Genomic DNA, 18,824 nt, shown 5'->3' on the forward strand with positions numbered 1-18,824 from the left:
AGGCAAGGACTGCAGCCGGCCATATGTGAATCTAAACCTGGAGGCTGTGTTCTCTAGCTTGCCCATGAGAAATTGGAGCTGGAAGTGTAGCAGTCAGTAGGTACGGCTCTGCTGACCAGACAAAAGCAGATGGTCAAGCTCCTAATATTTATGCTAGGGTGGTAGAGAAATGTCCCCCTATCGGGCGGGGGGCGGGGCTTTAAGTTCTTTTTCGGCCAGTAGGGGCTACCATCCCCAATGGATCTTTGAATTATGCTTTATTGTAACCGACAATTGTTCTGGGGTATTATAGGGATTTAAATTTAGTGGCTTGGATCCAGGTTTAGTCATGCATATTCTAAGCATGACTAACTCTGGATCCAACCCACTGTGTCTGGCAGCACGAAAGAGTCAGGGGAATACCCAGTGAGTTTAGTGCCATCCCCTCTTGAAATCCCCCCTGGCCTGAAATGCAAGCAGGATTAAGCACTTTCACCCTTTGTTGTCCTTCACCCCCCACCCCAAATAGGGCCATGTTTTAGAATTCTCAGAAGTTTTTCCAAGCCCTAATTAACATAAGGCCTGAGCAATCCAGGGGTTTCATGCTGCCTGGGCATCACACGGGGGCGATGGTATATATCCATTGTATCTTGCAGTGGGCTTGGTGGCCTGAGCTCACTTGGATGGATCCGAGCCTCCAAGCACATGGGTTCTTGGTTCAAGTCCAGGCTGAGCCTTGACTCCTAACTTTACACAGATCTTTTTGGAACCGTATTTTATGGTTATGTTCCTACCGTTATAATTTCTTATTTAAATATGCAGATAATTGTAACTATTAAGGAAAGTTTAGAAATGTAACTCTCCCCAAAGCTCAAGATACATAAAAAGTCTAATTGAAAAAATGAATCTCTTGACTTTGGGACTCGTAATAGCAAGGAAGAGCTATGAGCTGATCTACTTTTAGGAGTAATTAGTTTTAGTTGAAATGTAATGCATTGATTCCAGTTCTTTAATGTTTTGGATTCCTTTTTAGATGTAGAATATGCTGCTTTCTACTGTTCAAAAAAGTTTTCTCCTTTTTTCTAGTGTTTTGTTTCTTATCTGCGATCTGTCTACCTAATGAAGAACAAAGAAGTGTTTGATGTATTCAAATTACCCATAGCTGAATATGCCCTGTAAGTGCTATTATCTCTAATAATTACAAGTGCTAAAAGTGCTAGGTAAAAGTCTGGGTTTTTTTAAACTGATTTCTTTTGCACTGCACAAACCAATGTTGACTCAGCGTTTCAGATTAGAAATGAAAGTATTCTGATAAAAAAGTGAGGAGTGTGTGTACGTGACCCACATACACATTATATATCTATATCTGGAAAACCATAGAAAACATCAATAAATGAATAACTAGCCATTAACATGCTGTGACAAGTCAGGTTTCCCAGTTTGGGTGGCATGCTAAGCTTTTCGTTTCTGTTCAGTTTAGCCAACATGCTCATGGGGAGGTGCAAAGTGGGAATGCATGCACTTAATTCACAGGAAACCAGAGCTGTCCGGAATCCTTGCTTATTCTGTGTGGACCTGGCCACTGCCTTTATGATCTGGTCACAGGGTTGTTGGGTGGTTTGTTAACAACCCCAACCACTCACCCTTGTCGGGTTCAGAAGTCACAACAAGCCACACAGCTCGTTGTGATGCCTGAACTATGTGAGGGGTAATTATGTAAATCTGGCCAGCACGCAACTGGCCCATGCAGGGTGGTTAACAAGCCACCATGGCTTATAAACTATCCTCTTGTCGTGCAAACCAGCCCCTATGCATTGACTGTGGTTCATAATACAGAGCTGGCACTACTGTTAGGCAGGGCCCACTTCAGACAGCAGATCATGGAATAGCATGGAAGGTTTATACATTATAGCATTGTCAATTATGACTTACTCTTCTCTCCTCTCCCTCCCCCCCCCCCCCGTTTTCCATTTTTTTCTTTTTCAGCTGACATGCAACATTCCATGCCTTGTGGAGGCTATGAAGCATGCTCACCCTTTGTTAGCTGGGGTTGGGTTTTTTTGCCTCTTTGGGTTTTGCCTTGTTTTGTACTTCTGCATACCTTGGGATTCACCCTAGAGGGCAGGGATAGGCAACTTCAGGAGATCTGGGGGCCATTTTCGCCTCCTGCCCCCTACCTCTGGGCGGGTTGCTGTCTCCTGAAAAATAAATTAAAAATTTTTGTTACAGAAAAAATGGTTCCTGGAGCACTGTGGAGTGCCCAAAAGGTCAAATTTAGCTTGTCTGCAAGCTGCATTTAACCCTTTTAGGGGTCCATAGCAGCTGCGGAGCCAGAAGAGGGTCTAATCTAGCTTGTATCAAGCTAAATTTGGCCGTTTCAGCACTCCTTAGTGCTCTGGCCACCACTTTTTCTTAATTTTTTAAAAGTTTCTTTTGGGGTGTGGGGGGCAGTGATGGGGGATGCATGTGGCTTTCGGTCCGCATGTTTCCCACCCCCTCAAAAAGGTGAGCATGCTTATACCGCCCTCTTGTTTCTCAGTGGCCTGTATTTGTTTCTGTCTTGTCTTAACAGGAGCAGACAGTTTGCTCTTAGAGGGAGTGATACCTTCACCACGATTGGGGAGCAGGGGGCAAAATCTGGATTATCTACTTCTGCACCAATGTGTCTTGGGCCTTCCCTCAATAAGTATATCAGACTGGGGGGAAATAGTTTTGATTATGTGTGTCAAGACAGGTGGTCTAGAGCGCCCCAAAAACCTTATCAATTGCCCCAAAGGTTTCCCACTCATGCTTTAGAGGGTCTGCTGTTTTTCATATTTGATAGTTGTTTACTTTATTTTACTGATTTAAATTCAGCAATGCTGAAGGATGGGGCTGAAATTCTCCAAATAAATAAATACATAGGTATCTTCTACAAGCTAGGCTTCAGCACATGTGAACCGAGAACTACCGGAAGTACAAGCTGGGTTTCGAAGAGGCGGAGGAACTAGAAATCAAATCGCCAACATTAACTGGATCATGGAGAAAGCAAGAGAATTTCAGAAAAACCTCTATTTCTGCTTCATTGACTATGCTAAAGCCTTTGATTGTGTGGATCACAACAAACTGGCAAATTCTGAAAGAGATGGGAGTACCAGACCACCTTACCTGTCTCCTGAGAAACCTGTACGAGGGTCAAGAAGCAACAGTAAGAACCGGACATGGAACAACCGATTGGTTCCAAATTGGGAAAGGAGTACGACAAGGCTGTATATTGTCACCCTGCTTATTTAACTTATATGCAGAGTACATCATGAGAAATGCCGGGTTGGATGAATCTCAGGTCGGAATTAAGATTGCCGGGAGAACTATCAACAACCTCAGATATGCAGACGATACCACCCTAATGGCAGAAAGCGAAGAGGATCTAAAGAGCCTCTTGTTAAGGGTGAAAGTGGAGAGTGCCAAAGCTGGTTTGAAACTCAACATTAAAAAAACTAAGATCATGGCATCTGGCCCCATCACTTCCTGGCATATGGAAGGGGAAGAAACGGAAGCAGTGACAAATGTTATTTTCTTGGGCTCCAAGATCACCACAGACGGTGACTGCAGCCATGTGTCAGGAATGCCTTGGCGGCTTCTCTCAGTAGATTCCAACTATAAGGAAGGCTGAGCGCCGAAGAATTGATGCGTTCGAAGTGTGGTGCTGGAGAAGACTCTTACAAGTCCCCTGTACTGCAAGGAGGTCAAATCAGTCAGTCCTAAAGGAAATCAACCCTGAGTGTTCATTGGAAGGACAGATACTGAAGCTGAAGCTCAAATATTTTGACCACCTAATGCGAAGAGAAAACTCCCTGGAAAAGACCCTGATGCTGGGAAAGATTGAAGGCAAAAGGAGAAGGGGACGGCAGAGGATGAGATGGCTAGATAGCATCACAGATGCAATGAATATGAACTTGAGCACACTCCGGGAGAGAGCGGAGGACAGGAAGGCCTGGCGTGCTATGGTCCATGGGGTCACGAAGAGTCGGACACGACTTAACGACTGAACAACAACAACAACAAAATCTTGGAAAGCAGCCTGTAACAGGAAGGATAAGAACTGAAGTGAGGAGGAGAGAAATAACCTTGGTTCAGATATTTGCCCAGCTGAAATTTGTCTTTGAGTAGCGGAGGAGCAAGCCAGTCTCCATCCCCTTCATCATGCTGTTAGGATAATATGTGATATGGGGAGTGTGGCTGACTTTTAACATGAAGTCCCATTTATTTATAGGTTACGTGTAGCATTTTTATTGTCAGATATTTTTCGTGTTTGTCTTTTACTATAATTGTATTTGTCTTTTGTATGATGTTACCCACATTGGACTTCCTTTTGGGAGGAAAAGTGAGGTGAAAGTAGATATTGATGATGAACTGAATATTCATGCCTATGGCCATCTTCCTAAACTTTGATGAGGATGGGAACTGTCTCATTCCAGCTTGTAAAGCTTGGGTGGGCAACATGCATGCGCCCCCTGGCCTTTTTTGCGGCCCCTCCTGCCATGTTGCCAGAATTCCCCCCCCCCCTGCCTGATTTCACTGTTAAATAAGGTTCATGGGGAGCAAGAGCATATTCAAATTATAGTGGCACAGCAGCTGCAGTTCTGGGGAGGGTACAGCCCTCCCCAGAACTGGGGAGGTACAAGAGGGAAATTGGCCCCCAGACCAGTGGAAGTTTACACCCCTGATGTAAAGACTGATGTCAGCTAGGTGAGTCTCTGAACTGGGGTACCGTCAAGGAGGCCAAGGCTAAAAGTACTTGCTGTTATAACATTAATAAAACCTTGCAGACTTATTTTTCTGCACTGTAGTTGATAACATTTAAAGCTAGAGCAGAGAGCCTGTTCTGACTTAGTATGCTTTTCTGTTTTATAGCTCCCTTGGGCTTGCAGTGGCCCCTCGTGTAAGGTTTCTTCAGAAGGTGCAGAAGAAAATGCTTGAGAACGAGCCTGAAAAAGAAGACCCTTTAAAGGGGATGGACCATCCTGAAGATGCACATTTTTCTGTAAGCAGTGAAGATGTAGAGAACTGCAGAGCATTCTTCGGTGAAGTAGTAATGTTGGGAGGAGAGGAGATAAAAGAGCTCACTGGCAAAGGCAGTGAAACTGAGAATGACATATCGCAGAGTCAGTGTGAGATGGGAGAAGAGCCTGTATCAGTCAAGGATTCAAAAGCCCAACGCCTGAAGTTTTTTGAAGAGGATGATGGTGATGACGATGGTGACAGTAAGGACCTTGATGTGCTGACCGTAAAACGTCGGAATGTCTTTGGCTTGGAAACAGGAGACAACGTTGTATTGGTAAGATTTTGTTTTAAATGTTCAATTTTTTTTGTTTTGTTAAAAGCCTCTACTGTTTTTTGGTTGGTTTAACTTATATATTAGAATATGTTAGGATTGACAAAAGAGAAAACCCTCACTATGTGACCAGGCAGTTCCTACTGAAGCTATTGAGTTCATGTGTTTCAGGGCCATATGACCCTCCTTCCTTTCACTCCAGGAAAAGTGAGAGCAATTTCTCTGTGATCCAGGCCCATAGCTCTGGTGAGGGTATGTGAATTAAACTCTGTTGTGGGTGGAGCCAACTGTATGAATCTTTCCCAGCCAATTAGCACCCTCTTCTTGATAAGTTCACAGACATTCACAGGTTGCTGGACTCACAGACCTTCTTCCAGTAGTGTGAATCTTACTCTGGGAGAGCATCTCTCATGCCTGTGTGTGTGGGAGCACATATATAATTAGGAGGACCATTCTGTAGGTTACAAGTGGAGAATGATGCTTACAAGACTTTTCCCCAGAACTACAGAGGTAGTTCTGACGAATTTTTCTTCACTTGCTTTGCTTTCCTCATTTAAAATGCTAGGTGTAGACAGTGATCTAACCCAGCCAAATTCTTTTCTGAAAAGTTTAATTGGGCTTCCTATATAAAATATGCACACTCATACAATCTGCAAATGTTTACTTCCTGCTTGTTGCCTGCCCCTGCCATTGCACTTGTCCCCTCTCCATGATGGCCAAATGTCCTTTAGAGAGCAGACCTGTGGCCTCTAGAGAGCGTCTGGGGGGCCATAGGATAGCTTGGATTCCTAGATCCAAGGCTGGAGATAGCGCTCCGACCTCGGACCCAGGAGTCCGAGCTCCCCCCTCCCCCTCGCAGCCAACACGGTGAGAACTGCACCAGATGCCTGTCCGAGCTTGCAAAAGTGACCTTGGAGAGGATGGAAAGAGGGCAGTTCTTTGGGATGCAAGCTATTTCACCCTTCCCCTGCTTCCTTCCATCCCCCCCTGGGCACAGAGCCCCAGCTAGATGGGGAAAAATGCCCATCTAGCAAAAATGCAGAGCGGGAGAAGTACAGAGGCGACAGTCGCCTCTGTGCTTCTCCCGCTCTGCGTAGGATGTCCCTCAGCCTCCCAAGTTTGGAGGCTGACAGGCATCTGGATAGTTTTGCACTACATCTCCCATCATACCAGGCCAGCATGGTCAGGGATAGTGAGAGATGTTGTCCAAAATAACTGAAAGGCACCAAGTGTCCTTCCCCTATGCTATGATATTGCCCACTACTTTGAAGTAGAGCTGTGCACAAATGGCCTCTCAAAATTCTCCAGCCTATTTGTGGGCAGAGAAATTAAGGGGACAATTTCACTTAATTTCTCCCAGGAGAGGAGAAATTCTCCAACAGTTTCTTACTGATAGGGCTCACTATTGGCAGGGGCTGTAGCACAGGTTCTTTCTTTTTTTTTCCCTAAGTGTTTTTGGTTTCTTGCACTGTTTCTGGAGGTGGAAACAGCATCAACTGTGGTGAGGCTTCTACTTTTTTGAGGCAGATTTTTTAATTTCTTTTGGTGGTATTTCTGAACTTACCTAATCACTGCAATGATTAGGTGGCCAAGGGCACTGTGTATGTTTTCTCTCTGTATTCCACATCTTTCCATTGCTTCCATTCCTGAACTGAAAAAGCCCCATGGGAGGAATTGCCTCTTGATGTCTTCCTGATGATAGCTTTAATTGAAGTGTGGGAAGCTGAGGAGGCGACAGGCTGCCACAGAGATCATTGTACAATGAAAGACAGGATGATTTGGCACACTCCATGGCCACCGCATAAATAAAATAAGAACCCAAACCCAACCCTTGAAAATATCTCCAAAATTTCTTCTCCTTTGAATTTAGTTTCGAAAGCAGTTTCTTTTCTGTCAAATTGAATGAGAATGGTCGAAAAAAATGTGGGAGGAATTTTCAGCACAGCACTACTTTGAAGTCTATCTTTGCTGAGCAGCTTAGGAACTTACTTTCCCCATGTCGTCAAATAAAAGCTGAGAATCTTGGGATCCTCACATAGGTGTGATATAATTTATGTTGCAGCTTAGGAGAATATGCTGTGATTGAATAATATCCCCCCCCCCCATCCATCAGCTAATATGACCGGGGGGGGGGGGGAATATCTCTAAGACCAAGTAGAGGAATCCTGCCATCGAGTCAGCCCTTTAACAGGACTGAAACCATTCACTGAGCCCTCCTAGGGGGGACTTTATTTGGGTGCAACCCACATTATCCAGCATACAGTATATGGCTATGACAGTTCCTAATACCCAAGAGGAAGTAGGAGGAGATCCTTCCTGTTCCCAGAGGGCATGGCTGGGCATGTTAATTGACAAACTCGCCTTCATCTGAAGCTCTTTACTCTCTAGACGTCTGATTGATATACTCCTACTCTCTGGTTGTCCAAGGTCTGGATTGCATAGGTGGATTTACGTGGAGTTAATGTATTAATGCTTTCTTTTTGTGTTGAGTGGGGCTTAGATGACCTTTTGACTTTGTAATAGCTTGATTCTGTAATCAACATCTCCAAAACGTTATTGGACTAATGCAACTATTACATCATAAGGTTTCATTTTTATTATGGTTTTTGCCTTCAGAAACTCTGCTGTTATTGGCAGAGCAATATTACTTCCCATATTTCAATTTTCTAATAGGCTTTTGGACCCTGATATCTCTAAAACTAAAGAACTGATTCCATGTTTATTTCATTACATAGCAATAGGCTGTGTAGATTTGCTGTATTTATACTTTGTGTTTGCAGTTGTGATCCATTAGTTCTTCCCTTTTGAAAAGTTTAAGTGGCCGTATGTCTTGGTGAGAACATTGACCGTTTAAAAAAAAAATGTAGATGGGTGCATAGAAAAATATTTTCTAAAAAAAAAAAGGGCTAAATTGAAAAAAAAATAATGTTAGAATTATTATTGTGATACATCAACTTTATGGATCTAAAGTTCTTGGTCCATTTAATCTCATGAAGGATTGAGGAGCTGAAGAGATACATGATGCTTACTCTCTTCTTATGGAAGGGTTTTGCTTAGTTCTTCACATGAACGAAAAGAAAAAAGAGGCAAGCCTCAAAATGATGCTGGAAAAATATAATAAAATGGTAAAATGCACAACATGTTTTAGGTGGAAACATTCCTTGGGGTACAAGAATTAAATGTATTGAGTGCTTCTGATACAAAAACATCTAGAACAGCAACAAGCTTGAGAGAGGGTGCCTCACTAGAAATACTTGAGAAATTGAATTGTTCTCCTGAGAAGGATTTCCACCAAAAAACATTGGATGTTTTACCATTTTATTAAAATTCTGCATATTTTTTTCAGTACCATTTTGACGGTTGCCTCTTTCCCAACTTCATTGTATGAGGTGCTGCCCTCCCCGACTTCAAATGAATAAAATGGTCATGTGAATCCACACCTATAAGTAGTGGGGATGAGGAAATGGAGAATACAAATACTAACCTTAGTGAATTTCAGACTTCAAAATGAGGATAAGTAACGTATGTCCACAAGGCTGCATCATCCCCTAGGATTTTTCAAGATGTGTTCAGCTTGTGAGAGAGTGCAGAGCAGGACCACATAGGCCAGCGGAAGAACCTTGGCATTTCTTTTAGAAGCATATTACTTCCACTGCATGTCAGCACTAGCTCAATCTAACACTTCCGTTTTTAGCAAAAAATACATACAAATCAGTTCCATCGGCATAACCTTTTCTTACGTTGACAGCTCATTTAATAAGTTGTCACAGAAGAAACAAGTTGCTTAATTAATTTTGTGGGATTTTAAGGCTGTGATATCTTTTTAAATAATCTGTGGGAGTTGGTCTTGAAATAAGCATTACTATGGGTAGGTAGCGTTTTAATAGTCTGCTGAGACGATTTCAGAATTTTCTCTCACTGTATAGCAGGGGAGGATGGAAGTTGTAGTCTAACAATATCTGGAGGGTCATGGGTTCCCCACCTCTGTTGTAAGGTCTGGGAAGGCACTTTGTTCATGTTAATAGGAGAGATCGTTTGTGTGTCAAATGTTCGTTATGTGTAAAGAAGTCAATAAGTGTCCAATTCCATTACAAGGGAAAGGAAAAGTTCCTCCTGTGCAAGCACCAAGTCATTGCTGACTCGTAGAGGGGTGGTTTGCCATTTCCTTCCCCAGTTGTGACTACCTTTCCCCCAGCAAGCTAGGTACTCATTTTATCGACCTCGGAAGGATGGAAAGCTGAGTCAACTTGAGCCGGCTACCTGGGACCCACCTTCCGCTGGGGTCGAACTCCGGTCATGGGGAGAGTTTCAGTTGCAATACTGCCACCTACCACTCTGCGCCACATGAGGCTCTCCATTACAAGAGCCTTTAAAACTTTATAAAGGCTAGATTTGAAGGATTTATGATTATATTACTGTGAAGACAATTCACACAATATTAAAAAGTAGTACCAACAACCAGCAACAAACAAACTACCACCATGTTCTCAAAACCACATGCCCTAAATTCCATAGGCCAGGATGTAAGAAAATGTTTTTTTTAGCAACTTCCTAAATGTGAAGAAATAAATAGGATAGTATTTTAATATGGATAAGGGAATTGGGTAAGAACAACCAAACGCAAAATTGCTGCTTGTGGAGTGTGTGTCTAGCAACTAGCAATATTTATTCCATTTATACCCTGCTGTTCTTCAAAAGCAGGAGTGAGCAACATATGGCCCTTCAGATGTTTTGGCCTACAACTCCCATGATCCTTCACCATTGGCTACGTTGGCTACGGCTGATGGGAGTTGTAGGCCAAAATATCTGGAGGTCCACACAGTACCTACCCCTGTTCTAAGGAGTTCAAAGCAGCACACACAGTGTTCCCAGGTAGTCACCCTTCCTAGCTGCCAAGATGGCAACTTGGCTTGCCTTTAAACATGTGAAGGTACCATCACATGACTTGGCCCCATCTATGTATGTGTCTTATAGTGTTCCCCTCACTATGATACACGTCTTGCTGGAACATACATGATTTTCAAGCGCCCAGCAGGCCTTTCTGCATACCTAGTTCCCTGCTCCAAATTTAGCCTCAGTTCTGGGAGGTAATGATGTTGATCTACAAACTGTATTTGGAACTCGATTGGCTGTGGTCTTTTTAACTGTTGGTATTATTGCGAACAAGTTGCTGACAAGAGAATTCTCCTCCATTCCCAGCAAGAAATGCTGTGTGTGGTATATATGGCTTAGGTGCCGCTATGCCTTAAACTTCAATATTCCTACTTTGCTGGACCCAGACCTGACTAGCTTCTTGTACCTTCAGGCCATGTCCAAAGGCCAATATGGAAATGTACCCAGAGAACAATTTTGATCTTTCATAAACAAATTTTACGTGGTGGTGGTGGTGGAGGGACTGTAACTCAGTGTGATGGAACACCTGCTTTTCATGCAGGAAGTCCCAGGTTCAATCCCTGGCACCTTCAGGTAGGGCTAGAAAAGAATCCTTCCTGAAAACCTGGAGAGCAGCTGTTAGTCAGTGTTGACAATACTGAGCTAGATGGACCAATAGTCTGACTTGGTGTAAGTCAGCTTCCTGTGTCTTTCTGTTTGTTGTTTATTAGCGCAACATGTTTCCTGGATGCTTTTAAAAGACCAGGGACCTGCCTGCAGGAGAGGACACAACATGCAAGGAAAAGAGGAATGGAGAGGGCAAAGAGGAGTGGCAGAATCATCCAGAGCAGCAAGAAACAAAGAGTAAGGGTGTGCAATTTGTGACCCTCCAGATGGTTTGGTCTACAACTCCCAGGATTCCTCACCATTGGCTCTGTTGGCTAGTGCTGATGGGAGTTGTAAGCCAGAACATCTGAAGGGCCACAAGTTGCCCACCCCTGAAATTGAGGGTGAATAACATTGTTTGAAAATAGTAGAGGTTAGCAGTGTTAAAGACAGGTGGGAAAGCAGGTGTCTTGAGTTTTAGGGTTGGCATCTTAGATGCAATGGGTTGCTCCTGGAAGGGACTTACAGTAGATATGCAGACCTTTGGAGTTGTGTCTTGGTCCAGAAGGCATTAACGGTGATAATAGAAGTGTTCAAGACTTGTTTTGTTAGGCTAGGTGCCCTTGGTAGCCATCCAAAAACTGTGGTTGCCATGACCCTGACCCTCCCTTGAGTTGGAGAAGGGCTGTAATCTTGCGTCTGGCATTGTGCTGATCTTTGGAGGTGTTTCAAGTGTTTCCAAAGTACATTGCAACTACAGGGACAGTTCCCCAACTCCAAGCTGTAGATCCCTGATTTTTTTGGTGCTAAGTATGCACGTCCACTGGCCACCGGCAGAGCTTTCTTAGAAATCTAGTTAATAATGATCCGATGAATTGCTTACATTGGTATCATTCCCACATCTGAAAATGACTGCTTTCTTGTATGTGTGTGTGTCTCAAGGACTTTGCTATTCAATCACAGTACTTGACTGACTTCGTTTTCCCATAATGAGTGAAATGTGATTACTTAAATTGTACTGTCCAAGTCTATCACAAATTGAAGTTTCTAAAAGGTATGTGACTTTCTTAGAACTACTTGTCTGTGTTATTGAATGTTGATTTTATGTAAGTTGACAGCTAAGGTTAGAAGGCATATGGAGAGAGACGGTTCAAATACATTGAAGTATGTTATTAGTAGCAGAGCCTCAGGTAGTCTTTTACATTTTTCTGAAGTCCTGTTTGCCCCTTTCTCTCTATTTATGTGCCCTCTTTCCCTGTTTTTGAAGTAACAGATAAGAGACTAGGAATATGACTTTGCACTTGGCATGTAGAAATGGAGACCTGTGAGCAGGGTGGGAAGGGCCCGAGGCCTTGGGTGACAGAAGGGTCCAGAACATGGTTTCAAGCAGAGATTTCCTGATAATGCGTTTGGTAACTTGTGTTTTCAGCTATTTCTGTCTTAAATTGCATAGTAAGGCAAAGTCAGTTGCTCAGGGTTGGTTCACACATTTATGTATTATCAGTTGAATTCTCCACGCTTGAACTACATGTGATGATTGGCGGTCAGTTGTGTCTGAGGTGATATGGAGTGGTGTTACATCTGAGATTGCCCATTCACACACACATGCAAGTTATCATTTGATGAGATTGAAAAAGAAGTGATGAAAGTGCAGTTGTTGACTTTCATCAGTTCTGTTGGAAATGTTGCTTGCTTATAACCTTTATTCATTATCATTTAAGGATTCCTAATGGTCTTATTTGTTTCTTGTTGTAAAAGCTCTACAAGAATACCCAAGTTCCATTGAAGTGGAACATGTTATCTGGCTTTACAATGGAAGTACTTGTTCTTTTGAATAGCTAACTCTTATGGTTCTGCTGTTTAAACTAGAATGACCTCCACAATTCTGAAAATCATCATCCTGGTTTTTAGTCACTATGGGATTTTAGCTGTGCAAATTAAAATTGACTAGTTGTTTCCTAAAAGGACATATCATTTGTTAGCAGAGACCCTATCTTGAAGTTTATATGGCCAAAGATTAATGTAGTTAAAACTCAGAGCTGATTCAGAATGGCTTGCATTAAAGCTAGATCCCCAACTGAAGACTGAACAGATGGTCCAGCTTCTCTGTTGGTCTTGATGTCAACTCAGTTGAGTGACTGGATAGCGAAGGCTTTGGTCTTATTGGATGAGCATCAAGAAGGAACCAAGGCTCCAGGCAGAGATCCCTTGCTCTCCTCTGAAGTCCTTGAGAGTGATGGAAGGAAGGATGCTGATGTGATGTATGTGTGTGGGAATTTCAGATTTGAACTAGTCTCCGAGCTTGGACCATGCATCTGAAAATAAGGAAAGTCTCACATGTGACTGACTTGGAAGAGTGTCAGAGTTCTACTCCACATACTTTAATAGTCGTTGGGAAGAGGATAGGAAGAGGTGAATTGCTGTGACAGCCAGGAACTTATCTAAGCTTTCAGCATGTAGGCTGTAGAACCTACAGTGTAAATGGTGGTGCTTATTGTTTATCATTTACAATGATAATGCTGTCAAAGACAGTTTTACGCTGTCTTTAAGGGTAGAAACCTCTCAAGGTTGTTGTGTAGAACATAGTTTGTACCCAGAAGATATTTGTTCTGAAATTAATACTCAGAGGGTTTAGTCCTCTGAGTAAGATGGATAACTAAGTGAAGAAGAACTTGTGTTCCCAGTGAGTTCATTCTTTGGAAGTAAAACGTTGTCCAAGGCATGTCTTGGTATTGCACCAAGACAGTTATGAATGATTTCTTACCACTACTCTTCTGAGATATTGCTATACTAATTTAACAGGGGATTGAGAGAGCCTTGCACAAGGTCCATTGTAGAGAATGGAAGATGCCCAGTGACCATGCTTGATAAGCTGTACCTCAAGTCAGGAAGAATCATGCTGACAGCATTATAATAACTTGCCGCTGGGTCTTCAAAAACCCAGTTTTTCTTAGTGGAATGGATTTTTCAGACTTTTAATAGAATTCAGTTTTGAGTTGTTCATTAGACTTGTTTGGAAAATGTTAGAAGAAGAAATAATGAACAGATGTACTTTAAAAACAAATAAACAAGTAAATTCACATAGTTTATTCTGATGCTGTGTTTACATCCCACAATACTGATACCCAGCTCCTTGGAAGGTCCATTTTTTGCATGGTATGTAAGCATTATCAGGACAAACAATGTACTCTCCCTGACCAGTACTGGAGTAAGTTTGGACACAGCAGTATCTGTACAGGTAAATGGTATGTGTGAACGGGACCCAAGTGCTTGGATTTAAAGGTAAATCCTAGGGTTAGTCCTCACTGTTGAGAACCTTAATATTATTCATATTAAATTATCTGGGTAAAAATATAACAATGGAGGTTATTTTATTTTTGGCAAGGGAAATTACTAAGAAGAAATAATGATGGGAATACAAAGGCATGTGGCCTTTTAAATATGCAATGAGGGGTGGGGAGAGATGGGGTTGCAATAGCAATATGTAGGAAGGGATACATGGGAAGTGAGCAAGAGGAAAAACTAACTGAAAAGTTAAGTAGAGAAAATGTAGCCCTACCAATTAAATAAAACTTAAAATATGATGAAAGACGTATTTCTTTGACAGACTTTCTAAGACTCTTTTAAATATGGGAAGGAGAGAGTAGGTGCTGATGTATTTTGATGGAAGAATGAAAAGCGTGGAATTATTGGCTTGAATATTGGGCATACAATCTAATCAGAATAACAAGACAAGTGGTTTTTATTTTTATTTTACGTAGTAGACACAAACCCAGTCTACTGCATCAGCGGGTGACTTCTGAACTTCAGATTGTGCAAGGCAATTCAAGAGAAATCCTTGTTAGAATGCATGTCTGACTTCTGAACCAACAGTTTCAATCTCTCATTTTTCCATCAAATATTTCAGACATTCCTGTTTCAGCTTAAGAAAGAGAGCCTCTTATAAAGTTTTCATCTCCATGCTGGTAAAATGCTTGGTTGGTCAGCAAAGTAAATTGATCTTACAATCAGCCTGGTACTTCTTGCCTCTTATGATATGGGAACAATAACTTCCATATTTTAAACTTTATGTTTTTAATACCTTTATCAAAGTATTTCTCAAGCTGTGTAGTTTCATTTGTAGGGATATTCACTTCCTACAGTGGAGGAGCTATTTGCTGTTAGATGAAATAAAGCTTTACACATGTTATTTGAAGTGGATGGAGAAAGACTGTTTGACACAATAATTCATCAGTGTGTGTGTGTGCGCATGCGCATATGAGGGAGATGTATGACTGAACCTTGATTTAAAAGCATTGTAAGTGTTAACAAATATGACATTTGTTAACAAGTGAAGTGTTGAAAAATAATATGCGATTATTATTTCTTGTAAATTAGCTTTCTCCAATCTGATGCTCTCCAGATGTTTTGAACTTCAATTCCCATCAGCCCAGCCTGCGTGACCAGTGGTCAAGAATGCTGGGAGTTGTAGTTCAAAACAAGGAGGGTACCAGGTTGGGAAGGATGGGAAGTAGAGGATGCACAGATCAATTAACGTCATTTACAATAAAGGCATGTAGTCTAATTTAATAATATCAGAATTCCCTTGCTTCTAGCTGCCTTGAGCCTCCTGCCCATGCAGCATTTCCCAGAACAAAGTTGCTAGGGCAATGCCAACCATATACGAGCTACACGTGTACAAAAAGCCATCATGGCTGAACTTTTTAGTAACCACCTGATTTCTGGTACAGTTTGGGAAAGCTGCTGTTGAGAAAAAGATAAAAAGCACTTGCCATATGTGTGTTTGTATGTCTGGTCCATGAATTCTGCTGCTTAAATTAGGATTCAGCCCAAATTTGAGACTGATTCCTGGAAAAGCTGAAATCCTCTTCCAGTTTTCATTATTTGATCCCATTATAGAGAAACATATCCAAAGAAGTAGTTATTTCCATCTGCAGGATATTATTCTTTCCCAATACCATTAAGAACAACATAGCATCCATCTGCCTTTCCAAATTGTAGCTTGTTTATTAAACTGATTTAAAAATAGATCCATTTAACCTTGCAAAGAAGAAAAAACTTCTTGAAATGCCCTTAATTCTGGGTTATGTGCATTTTTAATAACTCACCTACAGCAACAAGGAGTAAATTGGTATGATGGAAATAAATTCTCCTCTTTTGTGTCTTCCTTGCTTGCCCTCAATGAAATCTCTTGATTATCTTCCACGTTCATATACCATTTAAAGTATATGGCAAACATCTATGAATATATTTTTCTGCATTTTCTCTGATTTAGCTAGTTGTAAAATATTCATGTACTCATTAAAAAAAATGTTAGCCATTGGCTTTTGTAAATTTTTTATATGTGCTAGATAAATGCACTTATCTTTCTGTAGTTAATCTTGCCTATGTTGATGTAACGCACAGGGTTCTGAGTCCTCACATCAGTAGAGCTGTTTGTTTTCCTGCACTTACTGATTTTATTTTTAAGCTCAGCCTTACTTTTGGTTTTGTTCTCTATTTAAAGTGCCGTTTGTATTTGGTAAGATGGTTATGAATAATTTGGTTTGCATATGGTTTGAATAAGTTGACTTGCAGAAAAACTAGGTGCTAAGTCTTCACTGATTAGACAGGAAGGACGTTCCCAATGTAAACCTACAGCAAAACCAATTGGAAAAGGAATGCTGAGAACAGGATATTAATCAAGAATAAAATCCCAGTGTGTTTGGAACAGAACCTGTTGATTTTTCTTCCTTGTTGAAAACAGAACTTCCATTAAATATACCAGGTGTAGGGAACCTGTGACCCTCCAGATGTTGCTGGATTCTATCTCCGAACATCCCCAGCCAGTACAGCCAATGGTTTGCATTCAGTGTTGACGGCAGTTAGCAATTAAGTTTTTGGATTCTAGACTTAAAAGGGCCTCTGTTAGTTTCAGATATTGTACGAACTAGCAGATGAGCTCATTTAGACAATGAGTGGGGCAAGCATTACCTCTCATATAACGTCTGAAGTGTTACGCTTGTAAGCATGTAATGTCTGCTGTGTAGATGTTGCATTTAGGCAAAGATTCTTAAGTATGGTTGCTTTTGTGGGTCTGCAGTTCCCACAGAGGTTCCTACAAAATGAGCTTTGTAAAACTCACCCCCCCCAAAATATGACAAATGAGGCATTCACTATTTCCATCCTAAAGGCTAATGGTGTACATTATCTGATTGTAATCATTTTTTTCTGTTCTGGCAGCCAAACTAACCTCTTACCAGCTTCTGATTCCCAAATTTGCCTAAATTGTGGGGGATGGGGACTTGTGGCCCTCTAGATGTTTTGGTCCACCACTCCCATGATCCCTCATCATTGGCTGTGTTGGCTAGGGCTGATGGGAGTTGTGGCCTTCCAGATGTTTTGGCCTACAAGTTGCCCACCCCTGCAAATGATACATGTGCATGAAACAGATGTGCTCTTGCATTCTGCCACCTTCTACATGGTTTTGTAGACTGATCTGTGGTGTGTGTGTGTGTATTAAGAGAGAGTGAGCGCTCATCCATTTCTTTGGGTGAAGGAGCTTATGACACTTTCCTGCATGGAGTCTGTTACTGGTTTAATTTAAAATTTATACCCAGCCTACAGAGCAATTCTGTTAGCTGATGAGAGCTCTGACCTTGGAGCCTCTGAAGCATCCAAAGCCAGGTCAGGCTCCTGCTGTTAGGGTGGAAATGAGCGAGCAGAAGCGTTTTCTGCTGTTTTCTTCCCTCCATGAATGGTTTGGTTTTGTTTTTATGAATTCCCTCCATTGAAACCACAGCCTCTTCCAGAACACCCACTAGCCTCCTAGTCATCTTCTGAAAAGTAGGGGCTATGGTGGTTTCCACTGGGGCTGGGAGGGGCCATCTGAGGTGGGATCTCCCCATCCCAGGCCAGACTCCTCTCTCTGCCTTTGAATAAGTCCTATAGCCCCTGGCATGCTCACCTAGAGACCATAGGACTGCAACCTAAACCTAGTCCCGCTGGGCTCTTGGATTAGTTTACAAAAAAAAAAAAGGTTTCGTGTGCAGCAACAGCCCCCCTTCCCCCTCAATCCCTAGGCAATTTCTGTCTAGGAAAATATCACACACCACAGATATCACCATCATACCTGAAGCACATTGAAAGTCTTTCTTTTGCTGCATATACATGGATTGGGATGCCTGCCAAGCATGGGAAATAAGCACTCATGTAGTTTTCCCTCATGTAGTTTTGTGCAAGAAGCAGCCCTTACACCTCCACAGTTGTACATTAAAGTAACCTTTATGCAGAGTCAAGTGAGAAGCACTTAATATGAATTGCTCAATGCCATTTTTACCAAGTGCTTTTTGAAATAGCCCTACAGTTTCTTATTTACAATTCCCCTAGACCCTCGTCTGTCTCTCTTGTGCTTCATTTCTTTTCTTAAAACATGAGCCATAAATGCCAGTGACATTTAAGCTTTCACACATCATGTAACTAGGAACCTTGTGGAAATGTCCTCATCAGAAGACCCAGCTATTTAAAATTGTGTGGTAGAAATAGTGTTTTGCTTTGCTTTTTTTTTTTTTTTTTTAGCCCACTCAGTCGTTTACTTCTGTTTTTACTTAGAAGTAAAACTAGCATACATCAAGATGATATTAGGGCAAAACAATATGGTAAAATCCCAGACATTTGGAAACGTAGAATTGGCCTCAAACAGCCAGTTCCAGCTCTCTGGTTAATAAATAGGGCAATGTTACATGGGCACACCAGTCATTAGTTCTGTAAAGAATATTGCTGAAAAATCACACCTGAGTTATCTAAAGGATTTTTAGGTCATCTTGCAGGACATTTCCTTCCTAGATGTCTTACGAATTGTTGTTCAGTCGTTAAGTCGTGTCCGACTCTTCGTGACCCCATGGACCGTAGCACGCCAGGCCTTCCTGTCCTCCGCTCTCTCCTGGAGTGTGCTCAAGTTCATATTCATTGCATCGGTGATGCTATCTAGCCATCTCATCCTCTGCCGTCCCCTTCTCCTTTTGCCTTCAATCTTTCCCAGCATCAGTGACTTTTCCAGTGACTTTTCTCTTCG

At 41.9% G+C, this 18,824-nt stretch overlaps 1 protein-coding gene across 5 annotated transcripts in view; it reads left to right on the plus strand.

Annotated features, from left to right (window-relative positions):
• Positions 1–18,824, plus strand: part of DDX10 (DEAD-box helicase 10) — a 269,050-nt gene that overhangs the window by 70,064 nt on the left and 180,162 nt on the right. For all 5 annotated transcript variants that reach the window (XM_084842749.1, XM_084842752.1, XM_084842748.1 and 2 more), the window contains exons 12-13: positions 1,066–1,154; positions 4,873–5,296. In XM_084842749.1, the coding sequence (XP_084698875.1) occupies positions 1,066–1,154; positions 4,873–5,296 (513 nt within the window). The remainder of the gene's footprint in view (positions 1–1,065; positions 1,155–4,872; positions 5,297–18,824) is intronic.

The sequence above is a fragment of the Heloderma suspectum genome, chromosome 3 (assembly GCF_057233095.1).
Source record: "Heloderma suspectum isolate Gila_16-S chromosome 3, 16-S_ref, whole genome shotgun sequence".
NCBI classification, from domain to species: Eukaryota; Metazoa; Chordata; class Lepidosauria; order Squamata; family Helodermatidae; genus Heloderma; species Heloderma suspectum.